Genomic DNA, 17,349 nt, shown 5'->3' with positions numbered 1-17,349 from the left:
AATTTATGCTTCATGTATGAGGTGTATGAATATGCAACAGGCTGTTGTTTTTAAGGGTTAATCCTTTGTTACCTGTGTCCTTTTTCAGGCTTATTTTGCCCAGAAAAAGGTACCCGGACTGTCGGGAACTCTTTGTATTTGTTGTTTCATATTGTCCTAATCCAAATCGTCCAAATTATTATCACTCCAATTGCATTACTATTTTTATAACCATTTCATTACTATTAAACTTTTGCAATTTTAAAAACAAGCGACTGGGCGTTTTTCACCCCGGGCAGGTCCCGGCGGTTCCCGGGGGCACAGCGGGACGCGTGGGAAGGGAACCGGGCAGCGCTTCCTCAGCGCGGGGAGCCCGGCACGGACAATGGGACAGTGGGACAAGGGGACAATGGGACAATGGCTGCTGCGGGGACACCGCTGCCAGCACAGAGCAGCTCCACCTGGCCCTGTCCCACATCCCCCTCCGGTTCTCGGCACAGCCCCGCTGCCCCCCGAGCTCGGCCGGACCCCCCGAGATCCCCAGATTTAGTCCTGTGGCTGCTCTCTCGCTGCGAGTCCTTTCTTTAAAAAAGTATAACCTAAAACAGAACAAGAACACCCGTTAACCCTTAAAAACGACAGCCTGTTGCATATTCATACACCTCATACATGATGCATAAATTCCATTCAAACACAGGATTCTGTCTGGGCATCATCAACTTCTTCCTCCGAATCCTAACAGCACCTTGCAGGTGGGAAGAAGTTCATTTCTTCTGATAAAAGGGCAATAAATTATTTTTCTCTGAAAGATTCAGGTGTCCTGGGGCTGCTATCTCAGTGTGAGTCCTTTCTATAGCATCGTTTCTATTTTAACATTTTGTTATAAGCCAAAACTATATTTACCATACTACTTAAGAGAATTAGTACACCACAACTTTCTAACACAACACATATAATATTCATTTGAATATTTGCCAAAAGCCAATCATAAAATACACATTTTTCACAGTTTTTAAGCCATTGCAGAGCACTGGGATAAATCAGGCTTCTCCGAGGGGCTGGGCAGGCAAAAACCAACAGGGCAGCTGGGCAAAGAGGCCTCTGCAGGACAGCAGATTTGCCTCCACCTCTTCTGCATCCCAGGAGTGAATTCTTGACTGAGTCAGCCATGGGGTTCTGGGCAGGGGGGCAGGAAAAGCCAAAACAATGGGGCCAGAGGTGCCAGCCCCTCCACAGGGATCTGCCAGCTCCTTCCTCCCTCCCAGAGCGTTTCTTCCTCATGTCCTGCCCATCCTCATCCACTGGCTGGGCTCCGCCTGCACTGGGGGGATTTGCAGAAATTTGGGGGGTTTGGAACCCATGGCACCCATGATCTGAGCAGCATGAGTATCCAACACTGGGGGGATTTGCAGAAATTTGGGGGGGTATGGTACCCCCAAATGAATCTGGGCAGCATGAGCATCCAACACTGGGGGGATTTGCAGAAATTGGGAGGTTTGGTACCCCCAAATGAATCTGGGCAGCATGAGCATCAAACACTGAGGGGATTTGCAGAAATTCGAGGGGTTTGGTGCCCATGGCACCCATGATCTGGGCAGCATGAGCATCCAACACCGGGGGAATTTGCAGAAATTTGGGGCGTTTGGTACCCATGATCTGGGTAGGGAACTGGCCACCACAAAGAGCCAGCACAGGGCACAGCCACGCAGATTTGGGGTGCACCCAGCAGCCCCCCAGGAAAGGAAGGAGAGGCTGGCTGTGAGCAAGCAGCCAGGGCTGCTGCTGCTCCGTGCTGGGTGACCTTGGAAGCCGTTTGCCAGGCCTGAATAAAGCGACAATAATCCTATTCGCCTTTTAGCCTCATTTCCTAAGGCAATAAAGCACATGCCCTCGCCGCGTGCACTCGCAGGTGTCACTCAAGCCCTGATCCCGTTTGCACGACTGCAGCCCAGGGAAGTTTTGCTCATTACCCCTCTGATGAGCTTTGTGCAGCAGGGGCAGGAGCCCCAGGCAGGCTCTCTGCCAGGGCCTGGCCCTGCCCTGGCTCCGAGGCTGCTCAGCCCAGCTCAGCACAGTCTGGGCAGCTCCCTGCAGCCTCCTGAGCTCACATGTCCCAGCCAGTTCCAGTCTGTGGGCTCAGGGCGCACCCAAATGGGATCAGAGCAGCCCTGGGCACCTGTGGGGTGCCTCAGGTACCACAGAGCACAGCCAGGCACTGCCCAGGCAGGTCTGCTGCCTGCAGAGGAGACAGAAGGCAAACACCCACTGCAGGGTTTGGCCCAGGCACAGACTGAGCGCTGGCCAAAGCCCCAGGGCAGAGGCACTGATGTAGCCCAGGAAGGGCAGAGATGTTCAGACAACCCTCCTGCCCACTCTGCAAGGTGGAAAGAGGGTTATTGTGAGACCCACAGCTGCCCACCGCTCCATGCCACTCCATGTCCGACACAAATCCCTCGTAGCCTGCACAGAACCTCACCCGTGCATCACAACCTTTCCCTGGAAGAACTTTATTAAATAGTGTCCAAAAAAAAAAAACAACCAAAAACAGAAGCAGAAATACTCAGCATGACCCCATCCCTCCCAGCAAGTTAAAAACCAAAAAACCACAAACAGATCATCCCCACATGGTTAGTGCTGGTGGCTGCTGGACAAATCCTCCCTGGTGCCCCTCTCCCTGTGAACACAGCTCCAGCATCAGGGCAGGGAAGGCAAAAGGGTCCTGTGGAACAGCCCAGAAGGCTGCAGGGTGAGCCCTAAAAGGCGTTGAAAGCCAAGACAGCACTCACATGTTGTTCTCCTACCAAAGCAACCACTCACCACCCCCACAAGTGCCCCAAACTGCTCCTACCCCGTGGGGCTGAAGAGAAGTTGAACAGACCCAAATGAGGGGCAGGCAACACCAGGCCTTGTTGTCACTTCTCAGCCAGGCAGAGCCACCAGCACCTCAATTTCTGCGGCTTTGTGAACACCCCAACACAGCTTCCCCCTCCCTGGAAGTTTATAAATAGGGGAGTTTATCTTTTCCTACAAAGACAGCCACGGGATTTCCTTTGCAACAGCAGAACAGTCTCCCTGCGAGGTAGAGAGTTAATTTCAGGGCTGACAGATCCTAAATTCAAACCAGCTTGTCCTAGTTGAGGTAAAATTCAGTAGTTTATAGGAAGTTTTGCAATGCCAGAGGGCCATCAAGATTCCTCATTGCCGGAGTCATCCTCATCACCGTAACAGCTCTCTGCTTCCTCCTCCAGCTCATCATCCTCATAATAGTCATCATAAAAGAGGTCTGAGCCCTCATCTGGGGCTGGAGTCTTGGTCTTCACACAGTACTCAGCCAGCGTGGTGGGGACCTTCACTCCATCCCGCTCAGCATCCACCTTGGTGCCCAGCACCTGCTTCCTGCAGGGGGAGAAATGGGGGGTGAGAACAGAGCTGTGCACCCCAGCCCTCCTGAGACCCTGTCCCACAGGATCCCAGTGCTGGGGAGGATGAAACAGGAAAGCCTTATAAATATGATTGCCTGGCAAAAGATTTTGAGAATATAGAAACTATAAGTGAGATTGAAATGAAAGCAAGTTTTGAGATACCTCAGTTACTGAACAACTGGAAAACAATGGTGTGGCGACTGAAGGCAATCCCCTTTTGATGGAACAACACCCTCTGCTTGCAGACAGCTCCAAGGGTCAGAGCAGACCCTGCCAGCTTGGCAGAAGGGACCCAAAGAGGAGTTTTTAGGGTTTAAAATGTAACACAGTATGGTCATGTAGTGATTCTTATAGGCTGTATGTAAATGCTATAGGATTTGTATATTGTACTAGATTGGTTGGTGAGAATTAGAATATTCAACACAGAAGAAGATTTATGGTATTGTAACAGGAACTTTTCTGTCTTACCCTTTTTACTCTCTTACCTTCTCATCCTCTCTCAGGCCTGCTCTGAGCTGTGGCTGCAGCTCCCAGCAGGGCCCTGCACTTGGCCCTTTGCAATAAACCCCAAATTCCACGACCTGGCTGCAGGGATCTCTCATGTCCATCCGTCCTGACCATCCTACCCCTGGCACTCCCACATCCCAGCACAGCCAGGGCTGCCAGGCCCGGGCTCAGCACACACCTGATGATGTCTGTGTACTCCCGGTCCTTCCCTTTGCTCTCCTTCCACTTGCGGTACATCACCGAGGCGTCCACGTTGGCGGGGGAAAACGTGTTGGGCTCATTCAGCAGCGAGATCACACTCAGCAGAATGGTTCTGGTGTGGACAAACACGAGCAGGTCAGGGCTGAGGAGGCTCAGCAGCACCCCAGCAGTGCCAGCAGCCCAAAGCCTTGTGCTGTGCACAGCAAGAGAGGTCCCAGCAAAGGGGAGCAGGCTGGGCATGGGCTGTTGGGCTTATACACTGTTGGAACTCAGTGCATCCCTCTGGGTGTCCAGAGCTGCCAAGAACCCCACTAAGGGGCTCAGAGACCCTGGCATGCAGCCCAGAACACCTGGAGATTTGATTTTGACCCCTGGAGCAAGTTGCCAACTTTGTATGAGGACCTGAAAGTCACACAGGTTTGAATAGTGTAATAACAAAATAATCACAGGGTGAAAATGTAGATTTTAGGATTTTTGGTATGGGGGCTATAGGGACAAGATGGAAGAACTTGGGTGTGTCCAGCTTTTCTCCTTCTTCTTCTTGTTCTTCATTTTCTGCAGTGATGTTGGCACTTTGGGATTGGTTTAGAGTAGAAGTGCACTGTCTAACATAGGTGATAGGTACTGGTAAGTGTAAATATGTTATACGTAGTTTGTAGTATAAAAGGACAACACAGAGTGCCTGTGGCTGCCCTGCTGAGCAGACCTCAGCTAGGCAGAAAGAAAGTTTTATAGATAAGAATTAATAAACAACCTCAAGACCAAAAAGTGAAGAGTCCAGACTCATTCTTCAATTGCAGGAGCCAAAGCAGAGACATCCTGCACATCTCCTGCAGCAATTATCAAACAGCAACCCGAGAATACACAAGCTCTGGCTGTTCTTCAGCCAATCCAACAGCCTGAGAGCCTTCAGCAGCCCCTGCACCTCCTGTCCCCAGCCTCCCACCCTGCCATCCCTCACCGCACGTTCTGGGTGGGGTTCCAGCGCTCCGAGGGCAGCTCCCCACTCTGAGGGTCATCCACGGGTGGGTGCAGGATGGAGATGCAGACATCACCTGTCTGAAAGCACAAGAGAAACAGAATCCTCAGGAGCTGCTGCTGCTGCCCCAGGATCTCCTCACTCGCTCTTCCCTTTGGCTGAAGCCAGGTGAGGTGACTGTCACACACAGGTTTTATGAAAAATCCTTTCCTTAGGATTTTTCCTCCTGAGAAGCTGGGAGGCCTCAGGAACAAAATGTAAACAATGATTACCTGCTGCTGTGGAATGCAATAGGTGTATCTGTGATTGGTCTATGTTGGTTGTTTCTAATTAATGGCCAACCACAATCCAGCTGTCCAGACTGTCTGGGCCAGTCACAAGCCTTTGTTATAATGCTTTTTCTATTCTTAGCCAGCTTCCTGATCAAATCCTTTCTTCTATTCTTTTAGTATAGTTTTAATATAATATATATCATAAAATAATAAATCAAACCTTCTGAAACATGAAGCCAACATTCTCATCTCTTCCCTCATCCTAAGACCCCTGCGAACACCACCACAGGTGACCCCAGCTGTCCCTTCAGTCCCATAGAGGGACACAAAAGTGGACAGGCACCCATGACTGCCAGCTCCGTTCAGGCCAGGCTGCCCAATGCCCAGCAGGCTGTGCCCCTGGCGTGGGCCCCAGGGCCAGGCACATTGCTGGCCCTGCAGCCACTCTTGGCACAGGCACAATGTCCCCAAGCGTGGGAGCCACCAGGCCTGCAAAGCCTGGCTGACCTGGACGCTGCTCTGGGACAGCAAAATGCTGTCGTGAGCTCATTAGCGATGTTCCCTGTGCCAGGCACTGAGTGTCCAGTGCCAAAGGCTGGCATTTGCACCCAGCGCCATCATAACACAGGCACACGTGTCCACTGGCTGTCCAAGAACCTCCTCGCTGTCCCAGGGCACCTACCTCGTAGATATTGGGGTGCCACATCTTGGTGAGGAACCTGAAGGCAGGAGGAGAGTAGGGGTAGTCGATGGGGAAGCGGAGACGAGCCTGCGAGGGAGCAACAAGGAGATGTGAAAACTTGTGAGAAATAAGGGATGGAAATCACAGAGGGAACAACAAGGAGATGAGAAAACTTGTGAGAAATAAGGGATGGAAATCACAGAGGGAACAACAAGGAGATGTGAAAACTTGTGAGAAATAAGGGATGGAAATCACAGAGGGAACAACAAGGAGATGAGAAATCTTGTGAGATGGAAGGGATGGAAATTACAGAGGGAACAATAAGGAGATGTGAAAACTTGTGAGAAATAAGGGATGGAAACCACAGAGGGAACAATAAGGAGATGTGAAAACTTGTGAGAAGGAAGGGATGGAAACCACAGAGCCTCTGACAGCTCTGGGGAAAAGAGAACCTCTGCCAAGCCCAGCTGGGCACCTGGTGGGACAGAGCCTCTGCACCAGTGTAGAGTGTGTAAAGTGTCTAAAATACAGCCCTGGGGGCAGCCTCTCACCACACAGTGTTGAGCAAAGGGGCTGTGACCAGCAGCAGCTCCTTGCCCCCCATCCTGCCCACACCCCCTGTCCAGCAGGGCCCTCTGGTGCTAACCCAGTGCTCTCCAATGCAGAGGAACCAGGAGGAGCTGGTGGTGTTGGCACCCAGCACAAACCCCACAGCAGCACAGGGTGCCAGGCAGAGAGGCTGGGGCACCCCCAGAGCTGCTACCAGGGCCAGACCACGGCTGTGCCACTGGTTGTTTACTCTTCAGAGCCCACAGGAAGGAAGCATCAGGTGTTTGGTGCTCTGATGAACGCACCAAACCTAAAAATAGCCTGTCACTGCTGAGAGGAGACCCAGTCCAAACTGGCCGCAACGCGCAGCTTGGGGGCTAAAAATAAAATCACATGAAGCTCAGGCTGCAGCCCAGGGCTCCAGCAGGGACACTCAGCCACCACCAGCTCCTCCCACAGCTGCCAAACCCACAGAGCTGAGATTGGGCAGAGAGGGGCTCCCTGTCCATCTCTGAGTGAAGCCTGAGGGGGCACAGGGACCTACAGCAACATCCCACAGTCCTCAGAGGATTGCCCCAACCCACCAGCACCAGGAATCCAAAAATATGTGGCCAGCTTCTCCCTGTGTGGCTGCACAAATTCCCAGTGACTGATTCAGCTCTCAGCTGTTTCCAGGCCCTGGGAGCAAACTTGCAGATCAAGACTCAACACGACAACTCCCTGAATGCTTCTTGCTCCCTCAGTCCATGTAAAAGAAAATCCAGACAGTGGATTCCCTTGTACATGAACTGAGAAAAATCCATGGCACAGGACAGGCGGTGGGAAAAGGGGAAAGTGCAGTGGGGGATGTGTTGTGAGTGTGGAGTGCAGGGCAGTGACACACAGCCCCGTGCTGGGCTCTGGCCAAACAGCTGAACACGGCAGAATAATCCCCTTTGTTGTGTCAGAGGGGATCAGAACAAAACCAGCTGAATCAAAGCGATGCCAAAGGGGGCTTGGACAGCAACAACCCCCACCCTGTGTGTACAAACAGGCTGGGCAATGCTCTGCCCCTCTGCTCTCCTCTAACGCACAGCCTCGCCAGCACTGTGCTGAGTTTGGAAGCTCTCAAGCACAAAACAGGAGCATGAGGGGCTGAAAGGGTGAGAGTTCACAGGGTTTCATGCTAAAATGCTGTGGGGAAAAAAATCCCTGCACTCCAGTGAAGAGATGAAACCCGGCTCAGGAGCGCCAGGAAAACAAACAGAGCTAACCCTGGGTGAGTCACCCTGTGCATCCCCACCCTGACAGCAACAGGATGAAAACACAAGGGCTCCACGGAGGAGGGAGGATGAGAAAGAGGAAGAAAACAGCTACCCCAGGTTGCACAATACCTGGGAAGAGCACACACACATCCTGCCGAGGGGGCACTGCGCACTCAGACCAACAAACACCTTCTCCCACCCCAAACCACGACACTCTTTCTCTAACCCAGCCCCCTGCTCCCACCCTGGCAGAATTTTATCTTTTTCCTGGTCTGGTGGCAATGACTCTGATGCCCTCCAGCAGAGGGAACCTCAGTGACCTGGAGCTCACTGTCCACCCTCAGACCAGGGGGGCAGGGGGGTGTTTGAAGCCCCTCATAAGGCGACCCTCATTAGTTTGGCGGCAGCCACTTCCACACCATCTCCCTGCCAGGACCCCAAAGCCCCGGGGACCCCCAGGGGCCCAGTGAAAGACCCAACTCTCCTTTAACTCACCCCTAAACTTGGGAGCAGCTCTGTCACGACCCCTACACCCACCCAGGACACCCACATCCCCCTCACAGGGTCTCACCCCTTCCCAAAACTGAGAAACTCCTTCCAAAAACACGCAGCACATCCCCGACACCCCCTGCTCTGCCTTCCCCGCCGCTCACCTTGAAGTATCCGCCCTCGTAGTGCGTGTCCGGGGGTCCGAAGATGGCCACGTCCCAGGTGTACAGGTCCCCCTCGTCCACCAGCCCGACGCGGAACCCCTCCACGGGCTCCTCCTGCAGCCCCTTGAGCTCCAGCAGCAGCGCCTTCTGCGAGCTGGGCACGGCGGGCCGCGCCATGCCGCTCTACCGGGGCTCTCGGCGGCGCCACCGGGGCCACGCGGGGCACGGCGGGGGCTGGAGCGCCGGGAGGGGCGTGGCCTCCGAGGGAAACGCCCCTACGGGTGTCGCTGGCCAATCGGAGCGCGGGGTGGGGTAGGTGGGCGGGGCGGCTCCGCCGGTGCCCCTGATGGCGCTGCCAGTGGCACCCAGCGATGGGCGAACGCCCCAGGGCTCCCCCGGTGGCACCGGCTCACCGAGCGAACCCAGCGATGAGGGGGCGCCCCGGGGCTCCCGGTAGCACCAGCCCACCGAGTGTATTCAGGGATGGGCGAACGCCCTGGGACTTCCCCGGTGTCACCGGCCTACCGAGTGTATTTAGGGATGGGTGAACGCCCTGGGACTCGCCTGGTATCACCGGCCCACCGAGAGAATCTAGCGATGGGCAGGGCGGCTCCCCCGGTGCCCCCGGTGACGTTCCCGGTGTCACCGGCTCACCGAGCGAACCCAACGATGGGCATGGCGGCTCCCTCGGTGCTCCCGGTGTCACCAGCTCACCGAGCGAACCCAACAATGGGCAGGGCAGCTCCCCCGGTGGCACCGGCCCACCGAGCGAATCCAGCGATGGGCGGGGCGGCTCCCCCGGTGCTCCCGGTGGCACCGGCCCACCGAGGGAACCCAGCGATGGGCGGGCGCTCCCTAGCACACAGAACCCCGGCCAGCCTGCGGGTGTCACCGCTGTGCGACAATTCACAGCAGCAGAGGCTGCTCAGCTTCAGGAATCCCCGGCTCGCAGCTGGCTTTGTGTCACATCCCGTCAGCTGTGCCCGCGTCAGGAGCCGCCAGCCGCAGCCTCACCCAGTTCTGCCCGCAGGGAGCGGAACATCCGCCCCAACACAACATCCCGAGCCCGTGGGGATCCCCCCACCGGCTCTGCCACAGTCCTGCACCTGCTGCCGACACTACCCCCAGGGCTCTGGGCACTTCTGCTGCTCGTTCTGGCACTTAATGCTGCCAGGAGTTAAGAAAGTGGCCACTAAAAAATAATAAAAAAAGCTTTAATGTCTTACAGCAAACCAGGAATTGAACAGTATAAATAACGATCAGACAAGTTTAAATAAATAACCCCCGGCCCGACACGCAGCTGGTCCTGGGGGAAGGGGATGTGTCTCACATCCCAAACCACCTCAGCCCTCCCCAGCTGCCCCTGTGCAGCCACAGCCCAGCCCCACACTTTGTTCCTTCTGGGTCACTTCACTGCCCAAAGCAGCTCCACGGGTCACAGCCTCCACGTGAGTCCTGGATAATCCCTGAGAGGGATCTCCCAGCTGGGACACGGAGCTGCTGGGCACCATCAGAGCAGGCAGGGAGTGTGGAAACTGGGAATCTCTTGCTGGGCTCTCCAGCCAGCTCCCTGTGCTCACCGTCCAGCTCTGAGAGGAGCCACAGCCAGCGCTGCTCCCACCCTACATCACTCCACGGGCTTCACCTTGGCTATGAACAGCGCCGTGGCTTTGCTCAGGAACTCCTCCCTGCTCATGGAGGAGCCCATCTTCCTCTCCTGCAGCGCCTGGTCCATGGCCAGTGCCAGCCTGTCGGGGCCCAGCCTGGAGCCCGCCTCCAGGTAGCGGCCGGGCCGCGGGCCGTGCCCGGCTCCCAGCGCGTCCTCCAGCGCCCGCAGCACGGCCTGGCACAGCCGGCTGTCCGCCGAGTCCCCGGCGCCCAGCACGGCGAACAGCGCGTCCGCTTTGGCCGCGAACTCCAGCAGCACGCAGCAGGTGAGGACGCCGTAGCGGAACACGTCGAACGGGACGGCCTCGTGGTCGCGGCACCGGACGCGGCGCAGCAGCTCGGCCGCCGCCTCGGCCGGGGCCGCCCCGCGCTGGCAGATCCGCCTCAGCAGCTCGCTGTAGAGCCGCCCGTCCACGCCCGCCGTCCGCCGCCGCCCGCCGCAGCCCAGCACCTCGTAGGCCGCGCCGGTGTTGCTGTCGAAGGCCGTCCTGTCGCGACATGGCACACACACAAACACACAGAGGCGGCCTCGCCCCCCGTCCCCGCCGCCCCCCGCCGCCGCCGCTCGCCGCACCTGTGCGAGTGATGAGCCAGGCACACGTACCACAGCGCCCGGGCCAGGCGCTGCGGCGGCCCCGGGGGTTCCGCCGCCGCCTCCGCCAGCACCAGCCGCTCGAAGTACTCGGCCAGGAATGACACGGGCTCGGCGGGCCGCGCCTCCAGCACCTTCAGCAGCGCCTCCCGCACCATGGCCGTGACGCCGGCTCGCAGCAGGAACTCCGCCGCGCTGCCCTCCGCCGGCCCGCCGCCCCCCGGCGCTGCCCGCCCCGGTTCCGGCAGCCCGCTGCCCCCCGCCGGTACAGGGGCGGCGGCCGCTCGCCGCTTCTCGTACGCCGCCATCTTGGACCGCGCTTCCGCCCGGGGCGGAAGTTTTGATGCCGCCATCTTACACGCTGGCAGCCAATGGTGGGCAGGAAGGCTGTGAGGGAACGCCGCCATTGGGCGAGGCCGCGGCCGCCATTTTGAGTGTGGTCAAAGGAGCTGCGCTATCAACGCGACTGGCGCGGTGGCCGCCATGTTTACTGCGGGCAGGCCGGGGTGCCCTGGGGCCGTGGGACCGGTCCCAAAGGACACTGAAAATTCATGTATTTTGTGATTGGCTTTTCTCAAATATTATAATGAATATTATATGTGTTTTTGCAGAAAGTAATGCTGTATTAATTCTTTTAAGTAGTGTGTTAAATATAGTTTTAGGTTATAAAAATTGTTAAAATAGAAATGATTCTATGTAAGATACTTTTTTTAAGGTAAGGACTGGCAGCGAGATAGCAGGCACAGGACACCTAAATCTTTCAGAGAAAAAGAATTTATTGCTCTCTTATCAGAAGAAGCGAACTTCTTCCCACCTCAAAGGCGCTGTTGGGATTCGGAGGAAGAAGTTGACACTGACCAGACAGAATCCTGTGTTTGAACGGAATTTATGCATCATGTATGAAGTGTATGAATATGCAACAGGTTATTGCTTTTAAGGGTTAATCCTTTGTTAACTGTGTCCTTTTTCGGGCTCGTGCTGCCCAGAAAAAGGTACCTGGACCATCCATAACTCTTTGTATTTGTTGTCTCATATTGTCTTAATCCAAACTGTCCAAATTATTATCACTCTAATTGTATTACTATTTTTATAACCATTTTATTACTATTAAAATTTTACAAACAAGTGATTGGACGTTCATCACAGACACTTTGCTGAGGGCCCGAACGGAAACCAGCTCTTTATTGGAGCACCGGTCCCACCCGCCCGCCGGGCCCACGCTCCCCCGGGACCTCCGTGCTCCCGCCCGTCCGCCGGTACCGGGAGCTCCACACACCCGGTGATCGGTGCCAGCCCGCGGGGATGCAGTCCTGTGTCGCCTGTGCTCATTGTCCTTCCAGGCTTTGCCTCCCGCGGCAGCTGCTCCTCATCCTGCTCCTTCAGCGACAACCGGGGGACAGCAAGGACACCCAGGAGGGCCGGGGCCGCCACCCGGTTGTTGCCACTCCCCGGACAGCGGCTACCGGGATCTGAACCACTTCCACAGGCTTCGGGACACGGCAGCAGTGGCGATGAGCCCCAGGAGCGATCCCGCTGTGCCCATGGCGATGGCAGGGCTGGAGCTGAAGGAATCTGCAAAGACACGGTCGTGTTATTGCATGGAAATGCCGAGGGGTGAGCGAGTCACAGAATAATTCACAGAATTCATAGAATAATTCACAGAATAATTCACTGAATAATTCTCAGAATTCACTGAATAATTCACTGAATAATTCACAGAATTCATAGAATAATTCACAGAATTCATAGAATAATTCACAGAATAATTCACAGAATTCACAGAATAATTCACAGAATAATGCACAGAATTCACAGAAAAATTCACAGAATAATTCACAGAATAATTCACAGAATCACTGGGTTGGAAGAGACCTTCAAGATCATCCAGTCCAAACCAACACCCCAACTAAACCATGGCACTCCAAGCCCCAAAACAACGTGCAGCACAAGGTGTGGGGTTTTCTGGTAACTTAATTTCTTGAGGTCTAGGAAGGTCTAGGAGAGCTTCCTGGACATCCATCCCCAGCCCCCAGCACCAACTGTGGCACGGACACGAGGGGTTGCAGCCCACCCCAGCGATAAGGACAGGGGTCCGCAGACCAGCACCACTCACCATCCACCACCATCACCTCCAGGCTGGCCACCTGTGCGCGGTGGTGGCCCCGCAGGACGCACTGGTAGTGTCCCTGGTGCCAGGGCTCGGCGCTGTCCAGCCGCAGGGCGGAGCTGCTGCCCGCAGACTCCTCCCGGTACTGCCCGAGGGCTGCGGGGGTCCGCAGCCAGCGCACCGTGGCGTTCCCGGGGCACCGAGCGTGGCACTCGATGCGCAGAGCCCTGCCCCGCGTCCCGGTGGGTGGCAGCGACCGCATCTGCAGGCTGCAGGCTGGCATTGTCCCCAGAGGTGGCTCTGTCGCCGCAGGGAGGGCGCTGGTGGCCACATCTGCCGTGTGGGTGCTTGCCGTGGGGTCCTGGGGCACTGAGGGCTCCGTGGAGGGGGCATTGGTGACAGCAGCCAGATCCTGAGTGGTGCCAGCGTTGGGCTCCCGTGCTGTGGTGGGGTCACCTGTGGGGACACCTGGCCCTGGAGGGAGGGCTGTGGTGGCCTCGGTGGCTGTGCTGGGGCTCCTCATGGAGGTGGCCATGGCTGGTGTCATCACAGCTGCAAACACAGCAAGCCTTGGTCACAGGGGAGCTCAGCTCGCTGCAGCCCCCAGCTCCTCCAGCCCCAGAGCAAAGGGGCAGCGCCAGCAGGGACAGGGGTGGAAAATTCAGGAATGGTGCAGCTGCTTGGCAGAGCTATTTTGAGGAGCACAGGGCACTGGAGGACATGCAGGTTGTGGTCCCCAGCCCCTCCTGGCACTCACCCTCAGCCCTTGCCACCAGAGATGCCACCCTGCTGAAGGTCTCCTGCCCGACACGCAGCGTCACCTCGCACCTGAACTCCACCCCTTCTGCCACCTCTGTGCCCTTCACCGACAGGCTGGAAACGATGGTACACAGCTCCTCCTCATCAGGATCCTCGCAGTCAGGGTCTGTAAGGTTCTCCAGCACGTGGTGGCCCCGGTACCAGGTGAGGGCCAGGCCATTGGGAGGGTACAGGTGTGTGGCCATGCAGGTCAGGCTGGCAGGGTGCCCTGGGCGCAGGGTGCGAGGAGATGCCTCCAGGCTCAGTGCGTCTGGGAGGGCTGGAAAGGAGTCAGAGCAGGGTCAGGGGTGATTTTTAGCTCAGGAGGAAAGGGGCTGCCCTGGGGATGCAGGGCTGTGCTGGGAGGAGGCAGTGAGGGATGGGCTGGGGAGTTGTGACGGTGTTCACAGGGGTCTTAGGATGAGGGAAGAGACGAGGATCTGACTCCATGTTTCAGAAGGCTTGATTTATTATTTTATGATATATATTATATTGAAACTATACTAAAAGAATAGAAGAAAGGATTTAATCAGAAGGCTGGCTAAGAATAGAATAGCAAAGAATGATAACAAAGGTTTGTGGCTCGGGCTCTGTGTCTGAGCTAGCTGGGCTGTGATTGGCCATTAATTACAAACATCTAACATGGGCTAATCAAAGATCTACCTGTTACATTCCACAGCAGCAGATAATCAATGTTTACATGTTGTTCCTGAGGCCTCTCAGCTCCTCAGGAGGAAGAAAATTTCTAAAGAAAAGATTTTCCATAAGAGATGTCTGCGACAGGCAGTGCTTACCATAAACCTTCAGTGTGACACTTTCCTTGTAGTCCTTCCCGTGGCATTTGCCCTCGCAGAACTTCGTGCCCTCCGTGGCCACCGTGGCGTGCTGGATGTGCAGGATGCTGTGGGTGGAGAAGGAGGAGATGGTGCCCAGGGCTGTGTCCAGCCCCCTCCACTCCACCTTGCCCTCTGCGCAGGCCAGGGAGCAGTTCAGCTCTGTCGAGCCCCCAAAGGGCACCACGGGCTCCCGAGGTGTCACCACCAGCCTGTCAGCAGGGCCACCTGGGCAGGAGGAAAGTGCAGGGTCAGGGGACAGCCACCAGCGGTGGGACAGCAGCGGTTTGGGGACAGGGAGCTCCTGAGGCTGTAGGGTGAAGCAAGGAGAGCAGCTTGGGGGTTTAGGGTGGCTCTCGGCCCCATGGCACTCACCGCTGCAGCCCCACAGCGAGCCGAGGAGGAGGAGGAGAAGGACAGGAGCCGGCTCCATCACCCACAGGGCAGCAGCAGCGCTGGTTTTCCCTTCTTTCATTCCTTCCCCTCTTTCCAGCTGCTGGCCGGGGCTGTCTCCTTCTGGCCGCCGGCTCCAACCTCAGCCCTTCTTAAGCCCTGTAGGAACCGCCCCCAGGAGCAGCGGCCCCAGGATCTCCACAACTTCCCGCCCGAGGGGTATTTCCAGAGGGAGATTTCTGATTTTCTTCCAAGTTCAGCTTTTCCACAACACCCAGCCGAGGGCCAAGCCGGCAGCCCCTCCAAACCCAGGAAAGTCCCTGTCCCTTCAGGTCCCCATCACCCTAGCAAGGAGCCCTGCCAGGCACTCACACCCCAGGATGTGGCTCAGATCCAGCTCTATCCCTGTTTTTTTGCAGGGATCGCTCCCCCAGAGGCTCTGGCAAACCAAACTTTCCCTGACCCCAAAAGATGCTGGGGGGTTGTGGAAAGGGCCCTGCCCCAAAAGCAGAGCCAGGATCTGTGGTCAGATCTGTGGTGAGCTGATTATTCCTGTTATTCCTAAAAAATGGCATTTTCAGGGATGGAATCAGGTGTTCCTGTGAGGCTTGGTCTTGTACAAATGGAGAAACTGTCACCCTATAGGTGTTGAACACCCTGCATGATCCAGCATCTGTCCTGAGTCTGGCATCACTCCTTTGTTCCTGCCCAGCTCCCCATGGAGGAGTGACGGTCAGCCCTGCTGGTGAGCTGATTATTCCTGTTATTCCTCAAAAATGGCATTTTCAGGGATGGAATCAGGTGTTCCTGTGAGGGTTGATCTTGTACAGATGGAGAAAGTGTCACCACAGAGGAGGTGTTGAACACCTGCATCATCCAGCATCTCTCATGGGTCCCTGCTGGGTCTGGCATCACTCCCTCGTTCCTGCCCTGCTCCCCATGCAGGGATGAGCCCTGTTCTGCCCCATTCCCACCCTGCCAAAGCTGGGGAAGGTCCCAAAGGGCTGAGGGAGGGACGTGCCCATCTCTGCACCCAGTGCCACCACAGGACTTGGACATTTTGGACATTTCCCAGCTGGGAACTGCTCTGAGAGGCAGCTCCACGCGCTGGGCGTGCCATGCATCATTTTAGAAGGTCATGCCATTAATTCTCTCGAGGGTGCAGGAGGCCTCTGGGCAAGGAAAGTGCTCTGTAAACACTTCCCACCAAATGTGCTCACTCAGCCGAAGCAGGTGATTAATGGTGCTGGGCTTTTTGTTCCGTCCATCCTGTGTTAACAGAGCCACATCCCGGATTTTCCAGCAGCCTCCAGAGCCCCCTGCCCAACCCTGGGACAAACCACAGCCAGGGCTGCTCCCACATTCCCAGAAAATTTGTTTGGGAACCTTGAGGACACACACGAGTGGTGCCAGGGTTTCACTTGCCTCTCCCACAACCCTGATTGTGGCACTGGTGTGATGAGAAAACCCCTGAATCAATTCTGAATGAGAGCTGAGCATTTAGGGAAGCACCTCATCTTAAAAAGAAGCTTTTTCAGACTTTGCTGGACCTCAAGAAATTAGCAGTTACAAGAAACTTGTGCTGCACTTTCTCTGTTTTGGGGCTTGGAGTGCCACAGAGGGGGCAACACAGTTGGAAAATGGAGTCAAAACCTGAAAACCCTCCAGTTCCAAGGGCTCAGCCACAGAACCAGGGGACTGGTCCAGCTCAGAATGATGTGGCAGAGCTCCCAGAGCAGCTCTTGCTCACTCTGAGTACTGAACCCACCATAACCCCTGCTCCACCTCCTGCTTGGTGGAATTCAGACCTTCCCCACAGGAACAGCACCAGGTTGCGTGCACAGGGCAGAAGGAGCAAGATTACGCACCAGGAGTGTTTTGCAACCCACAGGAAGCCTTTGAAGGAGCGAAGGCAATGCTGCTTTTCCAGACTCGGGGGCCTGAACACCTTTCCTGGAGGCAGATTGTGCTTCCTCCCTCAGGGCAGGCAAAACTTTGTGCAGAGATGCTGCTCAGGAAACAAAACAGCTCAGTGTGGAGACACAGAGCACCAAGGGACCAGTGCTGGCTGCAGCACAGGATACCCCCAGAGCCCCTCGGGTTGGGGTCTGACACCAGAAGGGACAAAGCTTTGCCCCAGGAGCCACCACACCAGTGCAGGATGTTGTTGAAGGGTGGTCAACACCTGCCCTCTGTTCTCCAGCCACCTCACATGAGACAAGTCACAGGTTTTCTCTCAATTGAAGATGGAAACAATAAAACAAAAGCTAATTCCAGTCTGGAGGAAATGCAGACAGAAGCACCAGGCTGTGTAATGGCTCATTTTTCCAGGATACCATCCATCAAGCACCAAGAGCTGGCTTGGATGTGTTTATATATTTTTTTGGATTATATTAGTCACTTAGGACCATCCTCAGCCGCCACAAAGAGTGTTTAAATGAGTCAGATAAGATCTAAATTAGGCCTGGTT

The 17,349-nt window shown here is 55.8% G+C and overlaps 3 protein-coding genes across 3 annotated transcripts; all 3 read right to left on the bottom strand.

The window, feature by feature from the left end:
• Positions 1-2,517: 2,517 nt before the first annotated feature.
• Positions 2,518-8,705, bottom strand: CDC34 (cell division cycle 34, ubiqiutin conjugating enzyme). The gene is made up of 5 exons (XM_054291036.1): positions 8,489-8,705; positions 6,043-6,129; positions 5,071-5,168; positions 4,087-4,221; positions 2,518-3,375 (listed from the first exon to the last, which is right to left on the bottom strand). The coding sequence occupies exons 1-5, from the start codon at positions 8,663-8,665 to the stop codon at positions 3,165-3,167; spliced, it is 708 nt and encodes a 235-aa protein (XP_054147011.1). The 5' UTR covers positions 8,666-8,705; the 3' UTR covers positions 2,518-3,164.
• Positions 8,706-9,688: 983 nt separating this feature from the next.
• On the bottom strand, positions 9,689-11,056 carry TPGS1 (tubulin polyglutamylase complex subunit 1). Its single transcript, XM_054291101.1, has 2 exons — positions 10,731-11,056; positions 9,689-10,644 (listed from the first exon to the last, which is right to left on the bottom strand). Exons 1-2 carry the CDS (start codon positions 11,054-11,056, stop codon positions 10,116-10,118), a joined length of 855 nt encoding a protein of 284 aa, XP_054147076.1. The 3' UTR covers positions 9,689-10,115.
• Positions 11,057-12,207: 1,151 nt separating this feature from the next.
• On the bottom strand, positions 12,208-14,919 carry MADCAM1 (mucosal vascular addressin cell adhesion molecule 1). The gene is made up of 5 exons (XM_054291157.1): positions 14,862-14,919; positions 14,448-14,714; positions 13,613-13,933; positions 12,862-13,407; positions 12,208-12,320 (listed from the first exon to the last, which is right to left on the bottom strand). Exons 1-5 carry the CDS (start codon positions 14,917-14,919, stop codon positions 12,208-12,210), a joined length of 1,305 nt encoding a protein of 434 aa, XP_054147132.1.
• Between the last annotated feature and the right edge of the window lie 2,430 nt (positions 14,920-17,349).

The sequence above is a fragment of the Melozone crissalis genome, unplaced genomic scaffold (genome assembly GCF_028551555.1).
Source record: "Melozone crissalis strain CALT ecotype California unplaced genomic scaffold, PUWL_Pcris_2 ptg000088l_1, whole genome shotgun sequence".
In the NCBI taxonomy this organism is placed as follows: Eukaryota; Metazoa; Chordata; class Aves; order Passeriformes; family Passerellidae; genus Melozone; species Melozone crissalis.
Note: the sequence above shows the minus strand (reverse complement) of the source record. Positions and strands in the feature narration are given on the sequence as shown.

Excerpts from the sequence above, each read along its gene's own strand:
- MADCAM1 (XM_054291157.1), bottom strand. The coding sequence starts at position 14,919 with ATGGAGCCGGCTCCTGTCCTTCTCCTCCTCCTCCTCGGCTCGCTGTGG. Across the intron at positions 13,934-14,447 it reads TGTCACACTGAAGGTTTATG|CCCTCCCAGACGCACTGAGC; the intron begins GTAAGCACTGCC and ends ACTCCTTTCCAG. Across the intron at positions 12,321-12,861 it reads GGAGGTGATGGTGGTGGATG|ATTCCTTCAGCTCCAGCCCT; the intron begins GTGAGTGGTGCT and ends GTGTCTTTGCAG.
- TPGS1 (XM_054291101.1), bottom strand. The coding sequence starts at position 11,056 with ATGGCGGCGTACGAGAAGCGGCGAGCGGCCGCCGCCCCTGTACCGGCG. Across the intron at positions 10,645-10,730 it reads CTGGCTCATCACTCGCACAG|GACGGCCTTCGACAGCAACA; the intron begins GTGCGGCGAGCG and ends ATGTCGCGACAG.
- CDC34 (XM_054291036.1), bottom strand. The coding sequence starts at position 8,665 with ATGGCGCGGCCCGCCGTGCCCAGCTCGCAGAAGGCGCTGCTGCTGGAG. Across the intron at positions 6,130-8,488 it reads ACGAGGGCGGATACTTCAAG|GCTCGTCTCCGCTTCCCCAT; the intron begins GTGAGCGGCGGG and ends GCTCCCTCGCAG. Across the intron at positions 4,222-5,070 it reads AACCCCACCCAGAACGTGCG|AACCATTCTGCTGAGTGTGA; the intron begins GTGAGGGATGGC and ends TGTCCACACCAG.